General features: G+C 58.2%; 2 protein-coding genes across 11 annotated transcripts; one reads left to right on the top strand and one right to left on the bottom strand.

Annotated features, from left to right (window-relative positions):
• Positions 1-26: 26 nt before the first annotated feature.
• On the top strand, positions 27-6,843 carry LOC138811103 (inactive serine/threonine-protein kinase TEX14-like). Of its 5 annotated transcripts, XM_069998678.1 has the most exons (17): positions 27-1,146; positions 1,766-1,800; positions 2,106-2,295; positions 2,772-2,886; positions 3,579-3,744; positions 3,829-3,983; positions 4,062-4,122; positions 4,198-4,322; positions 4,411-4,503; positions 4,687-5,022; positions 5,106-5,263; positions 5,344-5,537; positions 5,620-5,689; positions 5,777-5,841; positions 5,929-6,447; positions 6,531-6,580; positions 6,643-6,843. In XM_069998678.1, the coding sequence occupies exons 3-17, from the start codon at positions 2,205-2,207 to the stop codon at positions 6,764-6,766; spliced, it is 2,322 nt and encodes a 773-aa protein (XP_069854779.1). In that variant the 5' UTR covers positions 27-1,146; positions 1,766-1,800; positions 2,106-2,204; the 3' UTR covers positions 6,767-6,843. The 5 variants fall into 5 exon arrangements, with proteins under 5 accessions (XP_069854779.1, XP_069854778.1, XP_069854781.1 ...); XM_069998677.1 differs by having other exon boundaries at positions 27-1,800; XM_069998680.1 differs by having other exon boundaries at positions 27-2,295; positions 4,705-5,022.
• A 54-nt stretch (positions 6,844-6,897) lies between these two features.
• Positions 6,898-22,549, bottom strand: Arhgap33 (Rho GTPase activating protein 33). Of its 6 annotated transcripts, XM_069998649.1 has the most exons (23): positions 21,837-21,988; positions 20,899-21,008; positions 19,639-19,757; positions 19,455-19,539; positions 18,827-18,907; positions 18,569-18,706; positions 17,268-17,360; positions 16,383-16,505; positions 16,223-16,300; positions 16,059-16,125; positions 15,914-15,973; positions 15,676-15,828; positions 15,492-15,594; positions 14,077-14,221; positions 13,918-14,000; positions 13,718-13,825; positions 11,503-11,648; positions 10,709-10,862; positions 10,480-10,625; positions 10,330-10,404; positions 8,647-9,297; positions 8,169-8,560; positions 7,642-7,782 (listed from the first exon to the last, which is right to left on the bottom strand). In XM_069998649.1, the coding sequence occupies exons 2-23, from the start codon at positions 20,974-20,976 to the stop codon at positions 7,729-7,731; spliced, it is 3,132 nt and encodes a 1,043-aa protein (XP_069854750.1). In that variant the 5' UTR covers positions 20,977-21,008; positions 21,837-21,988; the 3' UTR covers positions 7,642-7,728. The 6 variants fall into 6 exon arrangements, with proteins under 6 accessions (XP_069854746.1, XP_069854745.1, XP_069854747.1 ...); XM_069998645.1 differs by having other exon boundaries at positions 6,898-8,560; positions 20,899-21,011; XM_069998644.1 differs by having other exon boundaries at positions 6,898-8,560.
• Positions 22,550-22,858: the final 309 nt, after the last annotated feature.

Below are 22,858 nucleotides of genomic sequence, written 5' to 3'. Positions count from 1 at the left end.
TACTGTCACTGGGACTTGACCTCAGGGCCTGGGTGTAGTCTCTGAGCTTTTGTTGCTCAAGGCTGGTGCTCTACCACTTGAGCCTCCACTTCTGGCTTTTTTGGTGGCTCATTGAAGATAAACCTCCCAGAAGGCTGGGAATGTGGCTTAGTGGTACAGTGCTTGCCTACCATGCATGAAGCCTTGGGTTTGATTCCTTAGTACCACATAAATAGAAAAAGCTGGAAGTAGCGCTGTGGCTCAAGTGGTAGAGTGCTAGCCTTGAGCAAAAGCAGCTCAGGGACAGTGCCCAGGACCTGAGTTCAAGTCCCAGGATTGGCAAAAACTAAAAAACAAAAAAAGAAAAACAGTCTCCTAGAGTTTCCTGTCTGGGCTAGCTTTGAGTTGTGATCCTCAGGTCTCAGACTCAGAGTAGCTAGGATTATAGGCGTGAGCCACCAGCTCTGCCAGCTCTCTAGATGGGCATTAACAGAGAACTAAGGATGGGCCTCCTCTAACTCTTGAAGCAGCTCATCCTTGGATGGACTAGGTCAACAGCCAAATCTGGAAGTTGCTTTGTCTCAGGAAGAGCCTGGAGATACGAGTTTCACACTCTTTCTTTCCCAAGGCTGGCTGCAAACCTCAATCCTCAGATCTCAGCCTCCCGAGTAGCTGGGATGACAGGCGTGAGCCACCAATGCCCAGCTCCATTCATATATTTTGAAATCAGGATCTCACACATGCTAGGCAGGTGGTCGTCCACTTGAGCCACCACACTTCCAGCCCTGGGGGAGACTGAGGCTCACTGGGGTGCCCCGTGTGTGTGATGGACCAGGAGGGAAGGAAGGTCAGGCGGCCCATGAGAGCATCCTACAGGACCTTCACATCTGGATTGGGCAGAGGTTGGGGTCAGTTCTTGGTGTGAGGAGCACGGAAGTCAAGGACGCAAGGTCAGATGGCTCCAGAGAAGTCCTGGCGTGCAAGCAAGAAAGGAGGACCAAGCACACAGCAGCAGAAAAGCTCTTCAGCAGACACACCTGCGGGTCTAGAACCTGAGGGGGGGGCCCTCGTGGAGGGAGGCTACTGCGCAGGCGGACCAGGTGGGCCCTAGTGCGCATGTGTGAAGGTCACGTGGCCGTCACGTGCTGACCACTGTGGAGCCTAACGGTAGGTACCAGCCTAGAACTTTTCAGAGCCCTCAGCTTTTCACCAGAGGACGCCTTTCCCCAGCCATTGACCCTGCCCCATCCTGGAAGCCCCACCTCCACGATGACAACCCCTCCAATAGACAGTCCCAGCCAACACGTCCCATCCACAAACCTGCCTCCCACAGCCTTCACGCCCAGCCTACAGGCCCACCTGCCCAGGCCCCGCCCACAGACCCACCACACAACCTTCAGCCCCGCCCTCAAGCCTTGTCTCTCACACCCTTCAGGCCACGCCCACAGGGGGGGCCTCTCACAACCTGCAGGCCCCGCCCACAGAGGACTCGCACACCCTGTGGCCCCGCCCACAGACCTGCCTCTCAGCTCCAGGGCCCGCCTCTCACACCCTGTGGCTCCGCCCACAGACCTTCCTCTCAGCTCCAGGGCCCGCCTCTCACACCCTGTGGCCCCGCCCACAGACCTGCCTCTCAGCTCCAGGGCCCGCCTCTCACACCCTGTGGCCCCGCCCACAGACCTGCCTCTCAGCTCCAGGGCCCGCCTCTCACACCCTTTGGTCACGCCCACAGACCTGCCTCTCAGTCCCAGGCCCCGCCCTCATGCCCGCCTCTCACACCTTTCAGGCTCCGCCCTCAGGCCCTGCTTCTCACATCCGTGGGTGAGGCTCTTCCACCTGGCCGTGGACCCTACTTAGGTTCTATCTTGCTCTCAAAGCCCTTTACCATCCTTGCCTGCCCTGCCCCAGCCCCCAGTCCCCTCAGCCCCTAGGTTTCCTTTAATCCCTTTCAGCTGTCTCCCGTTGACCCCTGACCTTCTGGTCCAGAACTTTCCCTCCTTGCCCCAAGCCTACTTCTGTTCCCATCCAGACGCGCCTTCCTTCCCAGCAGACCCACTTGAACCCCCTTCCCACCCACCCTGCACCTCCCCTCCGTCAGCTAGGGACCGGATTGTCTCCGCCCCCAGGTCCAGCGCTCATGAGGGCCCCTAGCTGACACCCCCCACCCCCCCAGCTAAGTCAGCAGCCTGCACAGGCCCTCGAGCTTCCCTGTGGAGCTGGGCTCCATGCGCGATCCGGATGCCCAGGTGAGCCGGCTGCATCGCCTGGCTGTGGCCAGGTACACCAGCTGGGGCCTGGCCAGGCTCCTTCGAAGAGGTGAGAGGGGACGCTTATGAAGAGGTGTGGGGGGGGGGAATGTCTGTTGGGGAGGGACCAAGGGGCAGCCTCACTGGGCTATCCAGGGCACCGGACTGTGTGCCAGGCTCTGTGGTCTCAGCTGGGGATTCAAGGAGGGAGGACTCTGGGCTCCAGATGGTTAGATGAGACCCCTGGACAGGGATGACACTGCACTTACGTCTTACACTATGAGAGCCAAGCAGAAAACTAGGATGAGAGCTTGGTTAGATGCATTGTTGGAAAATCTTGGGAAAATGCTGAGCTTGTTTTTCTCGGTGGACTTCCTGGAGGACTGGGGTCCCAGGACACTGAGATGACATGGCATGTAAGGGTCAAGGGTCCCCTAGTCAAGGAGGGATTCTGGAGACTAGGAATTGGGCAAGCGCTTCCCTAAAGGCCCCTACGAGCTCCTCCCCAGGAGGACAGAGACACCCTGAAGCCTGGCCACCTGTCAGTTGTCCAGGTGGATGGAGAGAACTCCCAGGGGCAGACAGCACTCTTTCTCTCGGCACTGCTGGGCCGATGCTCTGCTGTGCGACTCCTGCTGGACTTTGGTGCCAACCCCAATCAGTGAGTAGACAGACTTCGGGGTCCCCATTCTCCTAGTGCCAAACTCCCCTCCAGCCCCTAAATATCCCTGCCCTACAAGCTAACTCCTCCTACCCAGCCATTCTTTCCATTTTCCTGGTGCCCTCCGGGCTCACTGTCAGCCTCTCATCCTCCAACACCCCATTCATGCCCCGTGCCAGTGGCTCATGCCTGTCATCCTAGCTACTCAGGAGGCTGGGAGCTGAGGATCGAGGTTCAAAGCCAGACCAGACAGGAAAGTCCATGAGACTCTTTATCTCTAGTTAGCCAGCACAAAGCTAGTAGTGGAGGTTTGGCTCAGGAGAGTGCCAGCCTTGAATGAAAAAGCCAAGCAAGGGCTGGGAAGGTAGCTCAGTGGTAGAGTACTTGCCTTGCATGCATGAGGACCTGGGTTCAATTCCTCAGCACCACATAAACAGAAAAAGCGGGAAGTGGCGCTGTGACTTAAATGGTAGAGCTGAATAGCTGAAGGACAGGGTTCAGGTACGTGTGCATGTGCACGCGCATACACACACACACACACACACATATTCATCCTATAGGGCTCCCATCCTCTAAGGCTACCTATGCTGCTAACAGATCTCCTCTACCCCCAGAGCTCCACCCTGTTGCTTTTTGTCCCTATTCTGATGACATTTCATCTGTTCCCACCACTCCTGTTTCTTTTGCCCCAGCCGCTGTGTGGATGGCAGCACACCCATGCATGCGGGTGCCTTCTCTGGCCGCAGTGCGGTGATGCTGTGCCTGCTGCAGGCGGGTGGTGACCTGCGTCTGCATGACCGGCAGGGTCGCACACCCCAAGATTGGGCTGAGCAGGGTGGTGCAAAGCACAGCTGGAAGGTGAGCAGAGATCTGGGGTTCTGGGGGAGAGGGAGGTCTTGAGGCTGATGCCTGCACCCAGCCTCACCCACATACCCCATCCAGGTGCTGGAGCTGTTGGATCTGTGCCGAGACCACATGGCAGCTCTGGTGCAGGGCAGGGCATTGGCATCTAATGCAATCCTGGGTCAACTGCAGGCCTGCTCTGGGCGTGGTCTGTGTGGCGCCCTGTGCTCACTGCCAGGATTACAGGCAGACAGGTAACAGCCCCCACCCTGGAGCCCACCTGCCCACCACCTCCCACCATTCCCATCTATTCACAGTGCCCATTACCCCAGGACACTGAGACCAGGACACATTGGCAGATCCTCTCAAGCCTCAGTCCTGGGGTTTGGCCAGGTAAGTAGAAGAGGTTTTGGGGAACAGGGGCTACCTGTCTTTTTAGTGCCTCATGGCCTTGCTCCCCACCCCCAGCTGAGCAGCCTGCGGCCCCTGGCACTAGCAATGGGCATTCCCCTGGTGGACGCCCAGGAGCTGCTGCCAGCCCAGGGTGAGCCGGACTGCACCTACGAGAACAGCTCCTGCACTCTCATGACCAAGTGAGAGCCCCCCCCCGTGCCCCCGCAGGGTCCCATGCCCGCTCTCCCCTCCCCTCCAACCCACCCTCTCCCACTGCGTCTTCTCCAGCCTCCTCTGGAGGGGCCACCCCATGACCGTGCGTCAGTTGAAGCCCCCCGAAACCCAGCCTGACGTGCTGCTGGCTGACCTCCAGTGCTGCAGGTACCCCAGCCCGGCTTCCCCTGCCCAGACTCTTGCAGCCGCCATGGTGATGTTTGGTGTCCAGCTCAGGGCCAGCTGGGTGGGAGCAGTCCCCCCTTCCCACTAGCAAAGTGAGGGCCAGTTCTGTGCTGGGGAGGGAAGGGTACCCCGGGCTGGTGAGTGGTCTGCTCTGCTCCCACCCAGTGCCCTGCACCATCCCAGCCTGCTGCTGCTGCTGGCCCTGAGCCTCTCGGCAGACCTGTCAGGGCTGTGCCTCCTCTTCGAGCCCGTGTGCCTGGGCTCCCTCTATGTTGTGTTGCACCAGCCAAGATCAAGTGAGCAAAGATGGCAGCCTGGGTCAGACCTGCAGCCCGGGCCCCTGCTGCTGCAAGTTCTGGAGGCCCTGCTGTTCCTGCAGGCCCGCCGCTGGGCCCATGGCGGCCTCAGCTCCCACGCTGTACAGCTGGTGCGGCCAGGGCTGGCAAAGGTGGGCAATCTGGAGCATGGGCGCCCTCTGCACCCATCCTGGCTACATCTCAGGTGAGAGCCTGCCCCCCTGTCTGCCCACCCTTGGCCCTTCCCCACCCAGCAGCCCGACTCACTAAGCAACTGGGGTTTCATAGGTCACAACATGGCTCCCTTCCCGGAGGCCCGGGGCCGGGGCCTCCGCCACCTCCTGAACTGTACCCATGGCTGCCCCTCGAGCTGATCCATAGTGATGTACCTGCTGCCACCTCAGACCTCTACAGCTTCTGCATGCTGACCCAGGAGGTCTTCACTGGTCAGTGAGTGCCTCTACCCCCCTGCTTCTCCCCAACAGCACCCCAGAGGTGCAGGTCCCCCAATACTGCTTCCTCACAGGACAGCTACCCTGGGCTGGGAGAGCGGGTCTGGAAGTGAAGGCTAAACTGGAGGCTGGTGAGAGCCCAGGCCTGGACCCTCTGGTACCAGCCCCCTACCAGGCCATGGTTGAGGCCGGGCTGGGCCTCAGACCTGCTGACCGCTGGGGCAGTTTGCAAAGTACCCGCTACCTGCTGCGGAAGGCCATAGCCCAGGTACAGAAGGGCAGCAGGAGGTAGGGGCTGTCCTAAAGGCCCAGCGTGGCCTGTGTCCTCACACCCAGCCTCCCTCTTGCAGGACGTAGCCCCTGAGGTCAGCTCCCCCAGGAAGTGGACAGTGTCCCCTGGATCTCCATGCTGCCCACCAGGTGGGGGGGCAAGGATGTGTGGTGCCGGGTGCTGGGCACAGCTGAACCGGGCCTGTCCATGCCCACCAAACTGATCCATCTCCCCAGAGAACCTGTACTTTGAGACAGTGCCCAAAGCCAGGCTGGTGCCCCAAGGCCTTGTTCCACCCCAGGTAGGAGCCAGGGGAAGGATCTGGATGCCCAGGGGTGGTGGGGTGCACCTTGGCACTCTGTGCCAGCTCTCCCATTGTCCTCTGCAGGCTCTGGACACTCCTGAGTTCTCAGATCACAGTGGGGGCCTGGCGGTCACAGACTGGGACTCAGGCAGCAGCCTGACTCTAAGCAGCGGATGCAGTCTCAATGCCAGCATTCACACAGACTCCAGCCAGGGCCCTACAGCCCGCGTCAGCCCACGCTGCTGCCAGGGCCCCAGCCCCACCGTGTGGGCACCCCGGTGCCTGCTGTCATGGGTGACTTCTGACCCCAGGGGTCCCCTGACCAGTGACCCCCTCAGGGACTCTCCTCCCTCACTAACCTGTGTACTCAGCCACCCCTGCCCCCTCCAGGGCCCGGCCCTGCCCTGCTGTTCCCAGGCCGCCGCCGTTAACTGGTGGGGATGCCCGGCTCTGTGGAACAGTTTGGCCGAAAGTTCTCAGTCAGGATGTGAGTTCTGCCGGGGCTGCTGCTGCACGCTCAGTGCCGACACGCAGGTCCCCCAGCCCCATGAGCCCACCCTGCCTGCTGACCCTCAGGAAGGCTGTCTACACCCCGTGGGGCAGGTAAAGCCAAGGACCCTGACCCATCCTGGGCCCCCCCTCCCCTCCCAGGGCACCGGATGCCTGCTCCGGCCTTTCTCTCACAGGCGCCCAGCACTGAGCCAATGGGAGGAGGCTCCTCCTCCAGCCTGCAGAAGTGAGTGGGGGAGGCCCCAGAGGACAATCCCTGGCTGGCCCTCATCCCTAAGGTATTCCCAGTTCTCCTTGGCCTCTGCACTCCAGGACGGACCTGCTGGACGAGAGCCTGACGGAGCTGCCCTGCGGATGCCTCTTGGGAGATCAGCCCAGCCTTGGTGCCACAACCCCTGGTTCAGATTCCTAGGGTACCCATGATATTGCCCATGGAACCTTCCAGAAGGGGACAAGCCCCACCCCCCTATCTGTCTCAAATGAAAGAAAGCCACAAAGCCGCCCTCTGTCTGCTTCCTCCTTCACGAATCTAACCCCAACAGCCACGTTTCCACCATTTTATTCATTAGTGGGGTCAGATGGTTTAGAGGGGCACACGGGGGAGAGGTGGGCAACCCCCAGCCCCGTGCACAGGGCAGGGCAGGCTGGGGGGCTTCTGGAGAGAGAGAGAGAGGACTGGGTGTCAGCCTAGCCCTCTTTCAGATTTGTGCGAGGGCCCCCAGAAGGGAGGGGAGAGGGAGGGGCGTGCTCTGCAGCCCAGCATGGGGGGAGAGGCTATGATTTTAGTTAGAGACCCACATCAGAAACAAGTTACAAAGTTAGAAAGTTGGGGGATAGGTGAAGGCTTAGAAAATACAAAACAAGGGACTGGGCTGGGCCAGGGCAAAGGGAAACCAGGGGAGGGAGGGGGAGGGGGAGGGAGGGCAGAGCAGAGCAGAGTCCTCAGTCCTAGCTCAACAGTAGCTGCGAGTCTGGCCCTCTGACTGGAGGGACCAGCTGGGAGTAGGGTAAGGGGGTGGGGGGCCAGCCCCCTCCCCTCTCTGCCCCCCATTTCTATATAAAGACCCTCGGTGGTGCTCTCCTCCCCTCCCATAGGCTGGTGGGGCTGCTCTGTAGAGCAGGAGAGGTTCCGGAGGGCCCCAGGGTCCAGGCATCCTATGAGGGGTTCGGGGGCCCCAGGGTACCCGCTGTTTCTGGGGGATGCGGGGGGCTGGGAGCCCAGGGTCTGACCGGCTTCGGGGGTGGGCGGGAGGGGAGGAGGAGCAGGAAGAGTCAGGGGAAGGACCCCTGGGACCTGGAGCTAGGTTGACATAGAGGGGCTCAGGATGGTTGGGGCGCCGGGCAGAGTGCTGGGGGGCAGAGTGGCTAAGGTGGTCAGGTGGAAAGCAGGAAGTGGATGATGGGTAGTTGAGCAGGAAGTCGGGGGACCTGTGGAGTGGTGGTGATTGGCCAAGCATACCATATGAGGCATTGAGCCTATCTGGGGGCATGGAGCGAAAGGGGCTCCAGCACCGGTAGGGGGATCCCTCACTAGCGCCCCCTATCTCATAGTACAGGTTATCTCCCCTGTCAAGTGGTATTGGGGGCCCGAGGGAGTTCCTCCAGGCGGGGGCTGGGGAGCTGGGCTGGAAGGATGGAGGACCCAAGGGATACAAGCCTGGTTTGGGGACCCCAAAGAAGGGTGGCAGGCACTCCCGGGGGGGTGAGGAGAAGAAACCAGGGGCTGGGGCCTGCGAGGGGATGGAACATGGGGACTGGGCTGTGGCCTCTGGGGCCTCTCTGTATCCCCCGCCTGCCCTGAGCTGGGCACTGACCTGCGCAGGGCCTTTGAGCCCCCTCCGGGAGGTCCCCAGGGGCCTCTGGCTCCTCACCAGGCTCCCATCGCTTTGTTGCCTGGGTAGGTAGGATGGGGGTCCTGGGGCCCATACCCCCGGGTGGGCTAGGGAGTGAGGGAGTGGCCCACTCCCTGGGGTCCCCACGGGCTCCCCGCCTACCTCGAGGGACAGTGAGCGGCGGAAAGGGGAGCGGGGAGCAGGTGGGGTGACCCCGTGCTCTTGCTGGCTCTGTTGCTCGGCTACCTGCTGAGCCCGCTCAGCCAGGGCCAGGGCCATGAGACGAGCTGGGTTCTTGGGGGGCGGGGGTGGGGCTCCTCCCGGGCGCAGGAGGGCCAGGGGTGGGGGCAGCAATGGTGACTCCATTCCAGGTCCTACAGAGAAAGAAATGGGAGTGGGCGGGGGCTGGGGTGGTCTGGGGTTGGGTGAGGTGGGGGGGCAGGGGAGGAACAGGACTCACCATGCTGGGCCTGGGCTCCCCGGGAGGCTGGCAGTGCCACCTTGCTGCCCACTTCCTGTTGGCAGGTGTCACTCAGCAGCAAGGGGACGATGTGGGGGTGCAGGCCCGGGCCAGGACTGAGAGCTGGTGTTGGGGAGACTGAGGCAGGGGTCCCCCCAGCCCCCAGCAGTTCCAGGACAGCAGGTGGCACTGATACAGCCAGGGGCTCAGAGATGTCCAGGGCAGCGGGGGAAGCAGGGTTGGTGGGCCCGTGGGGTGAGAGGGTCTGAGGGGCCGGTCGTGGTGGGAAGGCAGAGGCAGGGGCTGGGGGAGCCGGACTGGCAGGAGGTGCAGGGTCTCCCGGGGTGGGGCTGCTGCAGCGAAAGGTAAGGGGATCGAAGTCCAGTCCCCGAAGCCCCTCCAGGCAGCGGGGCGGGCTGAAGTCCAGTTCATCCCCATCATCTAACCAGGCTGAGGTGCGATGTGAGGGGGACCCAGAGAGGGGCCCCAGGCCAGCAGTGGAGGACTCCGAGGAGGAAGAGGAGGAGGAGGAGGAAGATGAAGAGGAGGAAGAAGAGGACAGGCTCTCGCAGGAGCCAGCAGGAGCTGGACCCACCGGAAAAGCATCGCTGCTGGAGTGGGGTCGCCGCAGCCTGTGGAGCCTCTGCAGGCCTAGAAAGAATGGAGGCAGCGAGGGGTCCAGCTGTATACATGTGTACCCCAGTGACACTGGGCCCAGCGCCACAGAATAGCCAGGAAGTGCCAAGAGGCCAGGTCCTTGGGGGGGCCATGGAGGCCGAGAATCAGAAAGGTAGAGCCAACTCATGGAGAGAAGGCAATGTCACAAAACGTCACACACACACAAAAAGATAACCTTGCAAGCAGAGCACTGGTGGCTCACATCTGTAATCCTCACTACTCAGAAGGCTGAGATCCAAGGACCATGGTTCAAAGCCAGCCTGAGCAGGAAAGTCTGTGAGACTCTTATCTCCAAAGAACCACCAGAAAATTGGAAGTGGCACTGTGGCTCAAAGTGGTAGAGTGATAGCCTTGAGGGGAAACGCTCAGGGACAGTGCCTATGCCCCAAGTTCAAGTCCCATGACTGACCAAGAAAAAAAAAAAGACACCTTGCAAAGACTTTGCAAAGCACGCAGGACTTGCACACTTGCTTATGGCAGCACATGCTTAGAATGAGAATGATGACCATTCAATGAGAGGAAGTCTCTGCTGGGGCAGCAAGCATGAGCAGCTCAGGGAAGGTAGTAAGACTCTTGTAGTTTGCCTAGGGAGTTTGTGGGTGCTTATAATTTTTTTTTCCAAAAGAGAGAAATACACAAGGGCCCTGTATGAGTAAAGTATGTAGTGGATCATCTGCATTTAAATCCAGATTTACAAAATCCCCCTTTCAATCTGAAATAATACTTAAAGGCAAAAATATCCAGACACAGTGGCTCACACCTGTCATCCTAGCTACTGAGGAGGCTGAGATCTAAGGATCACAGTTTGAAGCCAGCCCAGGCAGGAAAGTCCTTGAGACGCTAATGAACCACCCCAAAACTAGAAGTGGAGCTTGGCTCAAAGTGGTAGAGCGCTAGCCTTGAGCACAAAGAGACTCAGGGACAGCACCCAGGCCCTGAGTTCAAGCTCCAGGACTAGAAAAAAAAAAGGCAAAAGTAAGTCCCAGTTCCTCCCTGTGTGCTTACCAGCCCCGCTGGCCTGGGAGGACAGAGACTCCTCGCTCTTGGCAGATCTCAGGGTGACGGTGTCTGGGCGGGTGCCTGGAGGAAGAGGCGGCAGAGGTAGGAGGGCCAGCCTCAGACCCCTCCCACCATCCAGATCCCACGGCCTCTGACCTGAAGGCTGTGGTGGGGCTCTGGTGCCCCCCAGCCAGGGCAGAGGCTTCTTTCGGGGTACACTGGGGCCGCGGCCCAGAGCAAAGAACGTCTTCCAGCTGCTGCCTCCCGGCTTCCGCTGTTTCTCCCCTCTCTCCCTTTTCCGCCTGGGGTTCAGGGTGGAATGGGGGTGAGTCTGAGGGCGTGGGGCCTCCAGGCCTCCTCCCTCCTCCCACAGCATCCCACTCACCTTTCCACGGGGGAAGACCGGGGCTTGGGGGCTGTGGGCTCAGTGGGTGTTCCCAGGCGGCCCTGCGTGCGAGCCTGGGCTTCCTCCAGCGTCAGCAGGCGAGTGGAGGGGCCACTCCCCGCCAGGGACTTAGGCCTGGGGAGGAGGCAGCGACCTGGGGAGGTTGGGAAGGGGACAGCTGTCAGCATCGCAGGCCACTTGGGGCCACAGGCAAAGCCAAGCGCCACAGCCCAAGCCCCGGCCCCGCAGCGTGCCCACCCGGGCTGGCAAGGCAGGGGGCCAGGGTGGATCAGGCGGGGAATGGGGGGCAGCAGGCAGGTGAGGAGGAGGAAGGTGAGGCAGAACGAGCCGATGAAGAGGCAGCTCCCAGCAGCCAGCGAGGGTGGTGGCTCTGGTCAGTTACCTCGGGCCAGAGGCCCCTCCGACGAGCTGAGTCCTGATTGGGCTGGGGTCCCGGGCAGGGCAGGGAATCTGGGCGGGGCTGGGGTGGGGTCAAGTCTGGGGACCTCCCACTTCCTCCCAGATGGACCCAGGGCCCCAAGCGCCCCCAGGATCTAGAAAGGGTGAAGGAAGAACGGCGTCCTGGCCAAGAAGTGGGGATCCTGAGCGTAGGAGCTGAAATGAGAAGGAGGGGGGGCGCGGGGAGGGATGGGCCGGGGCGGGATCCTCAAGGGGCCAAGAAGGAGTCCAGCTTCAGTGGCGTAAGGGTAGGGCCAGAAGCCCACCTGCCCGCCCACTGCAGCCCTAACATTCAGGGACAGTAGCCAGGATGAGGGGGGAGGGGACACCCATACCTGCAGGGTCCAGGCCGGCAGAGGTGAAGGTGTCACTGAACAGAACCTCCACGTGGGTGAGCAAGAATTCCACCACCACCGACTGCACTCGAACCTCTCGAAAAGCTGCTGCTCCGCCCAGCCCCACCGACTCCAGCTCCATGGACCTGGAGGCGGGAACAGGGGCATCCACCACCCCTTCAGCTTGGGCCATGGTTTGCCAGTATGGAGGTAGCAGGGGGGGGGGATGGCTGTTAACACCTCTGCCCTTCTCAAAGCCATCACATCTAGAACTGGACTTTGAGCTTTCCCCCAAACCTGCTCTGTTCCCAACTTCACTTAATGCCAATCACCAGGGCTGTCCTCCATCTCACTGTCCCACACACCCGCATGCGGTCATCGAGCCCTGTCCTACCAACTATAAAATCTATCCCAATCATGCTGGACACTGGTGGCTCACGCCTATCATCCTCGCTACTCAGGAAGCTGGGATCTGCAGATCACTGTTGGAAGCCAGCCCAGGCAGGAAAGTCCCCATGAGACTTTTATTATTTTATTTTATTTTATTTTTGTTGGTCATGGGGCCTGAACTCTGGGCCTAAGCGCTGTCCCTCAGCTCTTTAGCTCAAGGCTAGTAAGGCTAGTGCTCTACCACTTGAGCTACAGTGCCACTTCCTTTTTTTTTTTTTTTTTTCCCCTGGTGGTTAATTGGAGATAAGAGTTTCCAGCTTTTCTTGCCTGGGCTGGCTTTGAACCGCTATCCTTAGATCTCAGTCTCCTGAGTAGCTAGGATTACAGGCTGACTCTCCAGCACCTGGCTCCCATGAGACTTTTATCTTCAATAAACCAATCAAAAACTGGAAGTGGTGGTGTGGTTCAAGTGGTAGAGTGCTAGCCTTGAGCACAAAGAAGCTTAGGGATAATGCCCAGGCCCTGAATTCAAGACTCACAACCAATAACAACAACAACAACAAAAAGAAGCTGAGATCTAAGGATCACAGTTGTTGTTGTTTTTGTTGGTCATGGGGCTTGAACTCTGGGCCTGGATGCTGTCCCTCAGCTCTTCAGCTCAAGGTGAGCACTCTACCACTTGAGCCACAGCGCCACTTCTGGTTTTCTGGTGGTTTATTGGAGATAAAGAGTCTCATGGATGTTCCTACCCAGGCTGGCTTTGAACCTCCATCGTCAAGATCTCAGCCTCCTGAGTGGCTAGGATAACAGGTGTGAGCCATCGGCGCCTGGCTTAAGGATCACAATTTGAAGCTAAACTCAGGCAAGAAAGTCTATGAGACCTTTTTTTTTCTTTTTACATTTTTCTATTATAAAAATGCTGTACAGAGGGGTTACAGTTACATGATCAAGGTAATGGTTACATTTCCTATTGAGCATTGTTGCCTCCTCCTTTGTTTTCCCCTTACCATTCCTTCCCTCCCATGTCCACAGCCATGAGACTCATCTCCAATGAACCAGCAAAAGCCAGAAATGGAGCTATGGATCAAGTAGGGGAGTACCAGCCTTGAGCAGAAAAGCTAAGCGACAGCACCCAGACTCTGAGTTCAGGTCCCAGTACTGGCGAAAGAAAGAAAGGAAGAAAGGAAGGAAGGAAGGAAGGAAGGAAGGAAGGAAGGAAGGAAGGAAGGAAGGAAGGAAGGAAGGAAGGAAGGAAGGAAGGAAGGGAAGGAAGGAAGGGAAGGAAAGAAAGGAAAGAAAGAAAGAGAAAGAAGGAAAGAAACAAAGAAAGAAAGGGAGGGGGAGGGAGGGAGGGAGGGAAAGGAAGGAAGGAGAGGGAGAGAAAGGGAGAGAAAGGAGAGAGAGAGAGAGAAAGGGAGGGAGAGAGAGAAAGGGAGAGGGCTGGGAAGGTGGCTCAGTGGTAGAGCGCTTGCCTTGCATGCATGAGGCCCTGGGTTCGATTCCTCAGCACCACATAAGCAAAAAAGAAAAAAACTGGAAGTGGCACTGTGGCTCAAGTGGTAGAGCGCTGGTCTTGAGCTGAAGAGCTGAGGGACAGCGCCCAGGCCCAGAGTTCAGGCCCCACGACCGGACCAAAGAGAGACAGAGAGACAGAGACAGAGAGACAGAGACAGAGAGACAGAGAAAGAAAGAGACAGAGAGAGAAAGAAAAAGAGAAAGGGAGGGAGGGAAAGGAAAGGATAATATGTTGGGCAGGTTCTCAGGGTGGCTGGGGAGTTACTTGAGGCCCACCTCATGGGAGAGGGCTGGGGGTGGCCAAGCTTACCGTAACAAGTTGGGTGCCCAGACGATGGCCAGGTTGCGGGCATGCATGCTGGTGTTCGCACTGTGTCTTGCCATGCGGGCTAGGTGCCTCAGCAGGTACTCCAGGGTCCTGGGGGTGGGGACAGATAGTCTCAGCTTCCTGAAACTCCAAGCCAGCCCTCCCTGGCCCCCCACCCCCACCCCGCCCGCCCCTGGCCTTACCTGTAGTGGGGTGGAGGGAGCTGCTGGATGACATCATGGACTCGCACCAGGCGCTCCTCCTCCCCGGGCACTGACATGGCCTCCTGAGGGGGTGAGTGGGCATGAGGGGGCGTGGCCTGGCACGTGGGCACCTGCCACCCTCCCAGCTCCCTCACTCACGCTGAACTTCCCATATAGCTGGTAGGTGAGCAGGGGGTTGGGCAGCTCCCGGAAGTAGAGCTTGCAGAGGGAGGACACGCTGTGGATGTCCTGCAGGAAGGCGGGCCCAGACAGCTCAGGGATCCTCTCACTGTCAAACTCGTGCCTGTGACGGCCAGGTGAGGAGAAAGAAGTCTCCAGTCAGCCTGGCTCACTGGCCATGTCCCCTCTTGCCCCACAGCTAGTTCTAGCTTATTCCCCAGGCCCTGTGTGAATGTATCTTAGGATCTTAGGTCTTGCCAACCCCTGCCCTTCCAGCAACCCGATGTGTCCCATTTTATTTTATTGTATTGTAAAGATGATGTGCAGAGGGGGTTACAGTTACAGAAGTAAGGAAACGAGTACATTTCTTGTCCAACAGTGTTATTCCCTTTATAAAGAGGACACTGTGGGTTCTTTGCTCTGTAGCTACCCAAGGCCTTCAGATGCCAGAATGTTCCATGCTCTAACCATAAAATCATATCATTCTTTTGGTTTTGTGTGTGTGTGTGTGTGTGTGTGTGTGTGTGTGTGTGTGTGTGTGTGTGTGTGAGAGAGAGAGAGAGAGAGAGAGAGAGAGAGAGAGTCCTGTGGTTTGAAGTCCAGGCCTTGGCACAGTCCCTGAGCTTTTTTGTTCAAGGCTAATGCTCTTCCGCTTGAGCTACAGCTCCACTTCTGATGTTTTTGGTAGTTGGAGATGAGAGTTTCACAGACTTTCCTGCTCAGGCTGACTTTGAACGACTGTCCTCAGATCTCAGTTCCTGAATAGCTAGGATTTACAAGCGTGGGCCACTGGCCCCAGGCCTTTCTTTTGGTTTTAAGCAGTCACTGCAAAATGTAGCTAAGACCTCACCATACCCCAGTGCCCCACTCTAGTAGTCCCCACTACAGCTTCATTCTGCCCACTGAACAGCATCATAGCTTGCTGTAGCACTCCGCCCGCCCCCCCAACTCCGGCCTGGCTCTTCTTCCCTCTACTGGCCATGCTTGCCCAGGACTATCCATCCACACAGCCTGTTCCTCACCTCACCCCCGCCTCCACGACACCTCTACTCCCACTCTCCTTCCTGCTTGATGACCCCCTAGTTCCTCAACCCACTTTGCTCCACAGCATGTGTCACCAAGGAAACAATCACCCAGGAAATGATCATCTCCTCATTTGTCTCTAGCAGGTGGACTCAATGCAGGCAGTGGCTCCCTGGCTGTGTGTCTGGTGCCTAGGACAGTGCTGGGCATGAGGCCAGCGCTCCGTGAAGGTGATCCTTCAGCTTGGGATGCTAAGCATCCTCTCACCGTTTAGTGGAAGCCCTCTCTGACCCAGCTCTGGTCTGCCCTAACATTGCCCCTGGCTCTGAAGGCCAGTTGTGGGAGGGAGTGGGGGGGGGTGAGGCCCTCACCGAAGCCTCTGGATGTTGGAGGACACCCCCGAGAGCCGGTATATTCCATCCACCACTCCATGGGCCTCGATGAACTCAGAGCAACAGCGCAGCACCTGGGGCACTGGGAGAAAAGCAGCAGGTCAGACCCTGGTGGGTCACCTCCTAGATGGCAGGGTGGGGTGAAGCAGGGCCCAGGTCTCACCATCCTGGCCGGAGTTGCTAAGGTGCTCTCCCAGGTCACAACCGAACACCCTCTGCCGCAGGATCCCCCGCTGCTGTAGCCGTTGGCGGGAAGGGCGGGAGCGCATGAAGGTGCGGAGGAGGCCAGCCAGCTTGCCACGGGGCCGGGGCACAGCTGTAGGGGCAAAGGGAGGCCTCCTGGGGTCAACAGAGCCCAGGAGCCACACAGGGGCAGACACCTGAGCCCTTGTTTCCATTACCTGAGGTCAGAGCAGAGACGCCCTGTGGAGCTGCAATGCTACCGAGAGGACCATCAGCATCTGTGGGAATGGGGAGGGACAGTGGGTAGAAAGGCTGGGGGGTATGCAGAGGATACAGGAGGGCCTCACCTGTGCATGCACTTACCTGTCTTGAGACCAGGACCTGGCCGCTCGGTGAAAAGTTCCACACACTCACTGGGAAAGAAACCCACCTGAGGAAGAGTCAAGAATCTGTGGCTGGCCACTCAGGCAGGAATGGCGCCCTGCCCCCAACATGCCCCCCTCCCCCCCAACTAAAGCCAGGCTCACCTGGAAGCCTCGCTTTCCTCGCCACCAGCTCCGATCCTCTGTGGGTGGCATGTCAATCACAGACACAATGTCTCCCACCTAGAGAGAAGAGAGGGGGTGAGGAGGGTTGGGGAGGATGAGGGGACCAGCTGGAGTCTGCACCCCGTCCTCCCAGGCTCACCTCAAAAGATAGCTCATCTGGTGCCTGAGCCGTGTATCGCTTGACCACGTGAGCCGCAGCCACGGCAGGGACGTTGAGTGAGGCCTCCTCGCTGAGGAGCAGCCTCCGTCCATGGTTGTCCAGCTGAGAGGGAGGAGGGGTCAGGGGTTAACACAGGGAGACCATGCCCAACAATACCTCCAATCCGATCTGCCTTCTCTTCTTCTCCTTCCTACTATATCCAGTTCTCCAGTTCCCTCAAGACCTACCCAGAGCAGACACCACATCTCTCTTATCTAAAACCCCTCTGGTGTGTTAGGCACCCGTGGCTCAGGCCCATAATCCTAGTTACTCAGGAGGCTGAGATATGAGGATTGGGATTTGAAGCCAGCCCAGGCAGGAAAGTCTATGAGACTCTTATCTCCAATAAGGTACAAAAAGACCCCCGCCAAAAAAAAAAAAAAGAAAAGAAAGAAAGAAAAAGCCAGGAGTGGAGCTGTGGCTCAATGTTTGAGCCTTGAGTAAAAAAGCTAGAGGCAGTATTCAGGCTCTGAGTTCAAGCCCCAGGATGGCACAAAAAATACATAAATAAAACCCCTCTGATGTAATACCTTCTTCGCCAGGCATTCTAAGTGACACACCAATCTTTCTAATAGGTAGACCCTTAAATCCCATCCATACCACCTGCTGAAAAACACATGCACAGGCATGCATATGCGTGCGCGTACACACACATGCACACACACACATTCTGTCATAGGCTTGTGCCCACACAAACACTAAAATACCAGGGCCTCTCCCACACTCTCCTTTCTTTCCTGTGCCCACACACTCTCTGAAGCTGGTCCTTGCACTGCAGACCTGCCTCGCTCCATCCTAACTCCCAGCCCCAGGGCCCTGGCCCACCTCCATCCAGGTGAGCACTGGGCCGCAGTTGAGGTTACTGTCCACCAGTCCTGATAGGGTCTCCAGGTACTGAAGCAGCAGTGGCACCAGCATCTGGGGGCAGGTCATGAGCAAGGGCTTGTGTGAGGCCATGCTGAGGGCTGCCATCTGCCCTCCCACAGGGCCCTTGATCATCTGTGAGCAGACCTGTAGGCATGCTTCAAAAATATTGTCAGAAGCCGGGCGCTGGTGGCTCACGCCTGTAATTCTAGCTACTCAGGAGGCTGAGATCTGAGGATCATGGTTCAAAGCTAGCCCGGGCATGAAAGTCTGTGAGACTTTTTTTTGGATCCGGTCGTGGGGCCTGAACTCTGGGCCTGGGCACTGTCCCTCAGCTCTTCAGCTCAAGACCAGCGCTCTACCACTTGAGCCACAGCGGCACTTCCGGCTTTTTTCTTTTTGCTTATGTGGTGCTGAGAAATCGAACCCAGGGCTTCCTGCATGCAAGGCAAGAACTCTACCACTGAGCCACCTTCCCAGCCCCAAAAGTCTGTGAGACTCTTATCCCCAATAAACCACCAGAAAACCGGAAGTGGCGCTGTGGCTCAAGTGGTAGGTGCTTGCCTTGAGCTGAAGAGGGCAGGGACAGCCCCCAAGCCCAGAGTTCAAGCCCCACGACTGACAAAAAAAAAAAAAAAAAATATATATATATATATATATATATACATATATATATATATATATATATATATATACATATATATATATATATATAGTCAGAGCTGGGTGCCAGTGGCTCACACCTGTAATCCTAGCAACTCAGGAGGCTGAGATCTGAGGATCGAGGTTTAAAGCCAGCCCCAGCAAGAAAGTCCATGAGACTCTTATCTCCTATTAACCACCAAAAAACTGGAAGTGGCGCTGTGGCTCAAGTGGTAGAGCACTACCCTTGAGCTGAAGAGCTGAGGGACAGCGCCCAGACCCAGAGTTCAAGCCCCAGGATGGACAGAAAGAAAAAAAAAAAAATATATATATATATATATAGAGAGAGAGAGAGAGAGAGAGAGGGAGAATATCAGGAACTTGGCTCTGGATTGCACTGATACCGCTACGCTGCCCTCCCATGGAACCCCTGGGGCACTTCCCCATGGTCCCCAACCTAAAGAAGGCTCCAGAACCGTCCTGTTGGCACTCAAACCATGGATCCCACAGTATGGGACAGTTTAGTCCACACTGGTCTCTAAATATTTCTGTATACCCTGGTCTTGAAGGCTCTACTCAGGTTGCTGAGGAAACTGAGGCTGAGACAACATGCAGGTTACCTGGGCAGCTCTGGCGCCCTCGGGGGGTGGGGGGAGCTCTGGGAGGCAGGAAAACCTCCTGTCAAATATGCAGCGATGGAGGTGGGCATCCAGGGAGCGGAAGTCATCGTAACTACGGAGAACCGGCCAGGAACGGCCCTGTGGAGAACAGGATGGGGGAGGGAGTGGAAGGACAGAGGGAACAGGTCCTGTTACACTGAATCTGAGGACTTGGGGGGCCAGTCCCTCAGGCTAGACGAATGGTAGGAGTCACCTCACCTGACAGGTCACCTGCACCCCAAACACCAGTTCATTCTCTCCAGAGAGGCTGGGGCCTTCCCGCTCTGGAGACAGCAGCAGCTGCAGAAGGAAATCAAGAACCAGTAAGAGCCTCACTTCCATCTAGGGATCCATGTGTACCCCTCCTGTTGCTCCCCAAGGACAGGGCCTGCTGATGTCTTATTCAGAGTACAAAGCAGCAGACACCTAATAAAAAGTTGCTGTTGATGCCAGAGCCTGGTGGCTCACACCTATCATCCTAGCTACTCAGGAGGCCGAAATCTGAGGATCAAAGTTAGAGGCTATCCTGGTTAGGAAAATCTGTGAAACGCTTCATGAACCACTAAAAAAGGTGAAAATGGATCTGTGGCTCAAGTGGTAGAGTGCCAGCCTTGAGCACAAAAGCTCAGGGACAGCGCCCAGGCTCTGAGTTCAATCCTTAGTAATGGCACACACGTACACAGGTCACTACAGAATAAGTCAAAGGAATGAAGGAGCATCTGGCCCCAGCTACTCCTGCTAGTGACTCAGAGCACCCAGTCACAGGGTCAGGCTTCAGGGCAAAGCAGATAAGAGGGGTTCAGGGCTGGGAGGTTCTCACCTGCCACTTGGGTACAAAGCCTCCTACCTGAATGTGGCCAAAATCAACGTTTTCGTAGTGGAAGTGGGCACAATCAGCCAGCCGGGGAAAAGGACCTCGAGGAGCAGAAAGTCTGGGAGACAGGTGACACAAGACACAAGACAGGGGTTGTGTCATGGGGGGGCAGCTCCCTCCCTCCTGAACTAAGCCTATCCATCCCTGCCCTCCTCACCTCTTCCCAGGCTTCCCCTTCACACTGGGCCCCCCAGTGGGGGCAGCAGGTTGCACGGAGCCCTCCCCCGGGCCATCCAGGCTGTCTGTGCTGCGGGCCTGCGAAGCAGAGAGAAGACTCTGAGGGCCCAGAGATGGGGAACAGAGAGAAATGGAGCATTGTTATCTGCCAGAGGCCTGCTTGATCCACACACAGTCCAGATTCTGGAGTAAGAGGGTAGGTCAGGGGGATGGGAGGAGGGGAAAGGAAGTCTGGGCTACAGACAAGCCTGCTTCTTGTGTGGTCTGGGGTGGAGGGCTGGAGGAGCAGGGACTCAGGGTGATCAGGCAACAGGAGAAAGGGCATGTGGGCCCCATCTCTCCCTATTGAAGACCCTGTACCCCAAATGGCAACTACTACAGCTCTGCAGGGTACAGTCACCTCTTGCCACTGTCTGGACTGTCACAGCCCATATCTCCTCCTTCTCTTCTTTCTCCTCCCAACTTCTTCCCTCCCTCAACTTCTTCATGAGTGCCAGGATCATTTTCATAAAGCACAAATGTGGCCCTGTCTGGCCACAGATCCTGGGCCTTCAATGACCCTCAGTTGTCTTCAAGATGAAATGAGAATTCTGTACTGATGATGTTCATACTTCTCTGAGTTGGCCTCATTTTACCTCTCCAGACCCTCTCTCCCCCATACTGAGCTCTTCTACTTCTCAGAGTCCTGGGAAAAGTGTCATCTTCCCATGTCCTTCTACATCTACACAAAGACTACACCTCAGTCTGGAACCCCGGACCCTGTCCCTAGGTTCTTGCCTCAGCCCCAGGTCTTAGCTCTCATGGGTATTCTAGAAAGCCCTCCTTGCATCTTTAGATTGTACCCAGTTTCTCTTCTGGACTCCCCCATCTCCAGAGGTCTCCCATCCCAGGCTCCCTGAATCTGCCTGAGCCCCCCCCCCAGCACTGGGAAATGACACTGTCTGCTGACAAGCCCAGTCTGTCCCATTGGACTCTCACCTCCCCAGAAGCAGGGTCTGAGATACCCTACCCCAGCCCCCAACCCCCGCCCCTGCCAAGGACAAAGCTGGGCACAAACTTGGGGCTCTTCACATGAAAGATTGTCCTGGATTCTTTGCTGGGTCCCCAATGCCCAGCCCATGCCAGCTGTGTCACCCAGCAGGAGTTAGATAAAAATGTGATAAATACATTTAACCAGCTGCCAGATGGGCTTCTCCCTCCTCCATGTCCCTGCAACCCCAAGTTCATCCCTGGGTCTCACCCTCGAAGTCTGTCCCCTGCCAGCCCATGCAGCTCCCCAAGGCAGGATGGGATCTGACCGTCTCTGTGCCTGGAGCATGGGGCCTGCACAGAGGAGGTCTCAGTGGATGTCTGCTGAGCGAGGGAAGGAGGGAATAAATGGATGAATGAGCCGGAACAGCATGGTGGGGGGCGGGGGGGAGCCGAGATGGTGGAGGAGGGGAGAGGACAAGAAGGCAGAGGGAAACCCTGTGGATGAAGCCAGAGGTACAACAGCCCTGGCTTCCTGGGTGGGGTAAGGAAGAGGAGGAGAAGCTGGAGAGGTGTGTGGGGGGGGGGGAGTAAAAGGTTCAGATGGAGGCGGGGGGCAGCAGCGAGATTGGGAAGGCTGGGAATGGGGTGAGGAGGAGGGAGAGAAGAAAAGGGTCAGGCTGAGGATGGAGGGATGGGTAGGGTGGGGCTCAGGCTCGAGACTGGGTCTGCTGGGCGTGGAGGGGACGCTAGATCCGGATGGGGGGTGAGGATGCTGAGCCAGGCGCCGGCATGGGATGGAGGAGGCTGTTCTCCAGCAGACCCCGGGGCGGGGGTGGGGGTCGGGAGGGAACCCCCCCCCGGGATGACGGCCCCCATCGGATGCGCGGGATCTTGCCTGGACCGGCCCCTTCTTCTCTCCAGCCCGAGGTCCTCCGCCACTGTCACCCGGGTTCAGGACGTGGAGCGTGGAGGGGAGGGCGGGCTGGGGGATGTGCGCTGCGGGGGTGGGGGGTCGGGGTCGGGGTTCGAGCCACGGGGGTGGGGGCCTGGAGAAAGGCGGGCGGGCGCCCCCGGGGTGCAGCGGCGCGGGCCGGGGAGCTCGGGCGGGGCCGGGGGGCGGGGGCGCGCAGGGCGCTGGGACGCGCGCGGACAGACGCACACGCGGACGGACGGACAGACTTGACGGCCGCGTGGGCCGTGCCTCACCACCATGGTCGCGGTGGCCTTTCTCAGGTTCCGACTGCGCTCGACCGCTCGTTCTTCGCCTTCGCCGCCGCCGTCGCCGCCATGGCGACACAAAGGGGAGGGCGCGAGCCGCGCGCGGGCGGCTGCAGGCCCCGCCCTTAACGGCCGCCCGAAGCTCCGGCGCGCGCCCCACGGGTGCAGGGAGAAGGGCGGGGGGGCGGGGAAAGGAGGGAGGACGCGGCGACGCGTCTCATTGGCCAAACCCAAGGCCTTAGGGGAAAGCCACGCCCACCCCGGTGGCTTCTCATTGGCTCTGTTTGGGGCTTCACATCCCCCCGCCCACCGCCACTGTTTCCCTCGGCCCCGCCCCCTGAAGTTTGACAGCGCCACGCCCACGACTGCTTCTCAGTGGCCATCTCCCCCTCCTGAGACACGCCCCCTGGTTCTTTATGCCCGGCGGCTGACACTTGTAACCCTCAGCCACGGACCATCTCCTTTATCCGCTCTCGGAGACCTCTCCTCTGACGTTCTTAATTGGTTCTATGCCCCTCTAGCAGCTTTTCCAAGTCCTGTTCTGTCAGCCCTGCCTCCGATTCTTCCCCATAGAATCGTAAGGCCTGCCCACGCTCCTTTTTCCCCCTCTCCGTGCACAACCTGCCTGCCTTGAAATATATAATTCTAGAATCTCTGCGACATGGCTTCCCCTTACCCACTGGACATTTTCCTTGTCTCCTCTTCTACCGGTTATTACAGGCTGGCCTCCAACCTTGAGTCTGTTTTTCTTGCCAGAAATTATGCTTCCCTTGGGGCTGGGAAGATGGCTCAGTGGTAGAGCGCTTGTCTTGCATGACTGAGGCCCTGGGTTCGATTCCTCAGCACCACATAAGCAAAATGAAAAAAGCCAGAAGTGGCGCTGTGGCTCAAGTGGTACAGCGCTAGCCTTGAGCCTGAAGAGCTGAGGGACAGCGCCCAGGCCCAGAGTTCAGGCCCCACAACCGGACCCCCCCCCCAAAAAAAACAAACAGAAATTATGCTTCCCATAA

Source organism: Dipodomys merriami, unplaced genomic scaffold (assembly GCF_024711535.1).
Source record: "Dipodomys merriami isolate MVZ:Mamm:240054 unplaced genomic scaffold, mDipMer1.0.p SCAF_52, whole genome shotgun sequence".
NCBI lineage: Eukaryota > Metazoa > Chordata > Mammalia > Rodentia > Heteromyidae > Dipodomys > Dipodomys merriami.
This window is presented reverse-complemented; position numbering and strand designations above follow the sequence as displayed.

Coding starts and splice junctions, on each gene's coding strand:
- Arhgap33 (XM_069998645.1), bottom strand. CDS start 20,976: ATGCTCCAGGCACAGAGACGGTCAGATCCCATCCTGCCTTGGGGAGCT. Junction 19,540..19,638: donor AAGGGGAAGCCTGGGAAGAG/GTGAGGAGGGCA, acceptor CCTGTCTCCCAG/ACTTTCTGCTCCTCGAGGTC. Junction 16,126..16,222: donor GAGGAAAGCGAGGCTTCCAG/GTGAGCCTGGCT, acceptor ACTCTTCCTCAG/GTGGGTTTCTTTCCCAGTGA.
- LOC138811103 (XM_069998678.1), top strand. CDS start 2,205: ATGCGCGATCCGGATGCCCAGGTGAGCCGGCTGCATCGCCTGGCTGTG. Junction 2,296..2,771: donor GGCCAGGCTCCTTCGAAGAG/GTGAGAGGGGAC, acceptor GCCACCTGTCAG/TTGTCCAGGTGGATGGAGAG. Junction 4,504..4,686: donor GCTGACCTCCAGTGCTGCAG/GTACCCCAGCCC, acceptor GCTCCCACCCAG/TGCCCTGCACCATCCCAGCC.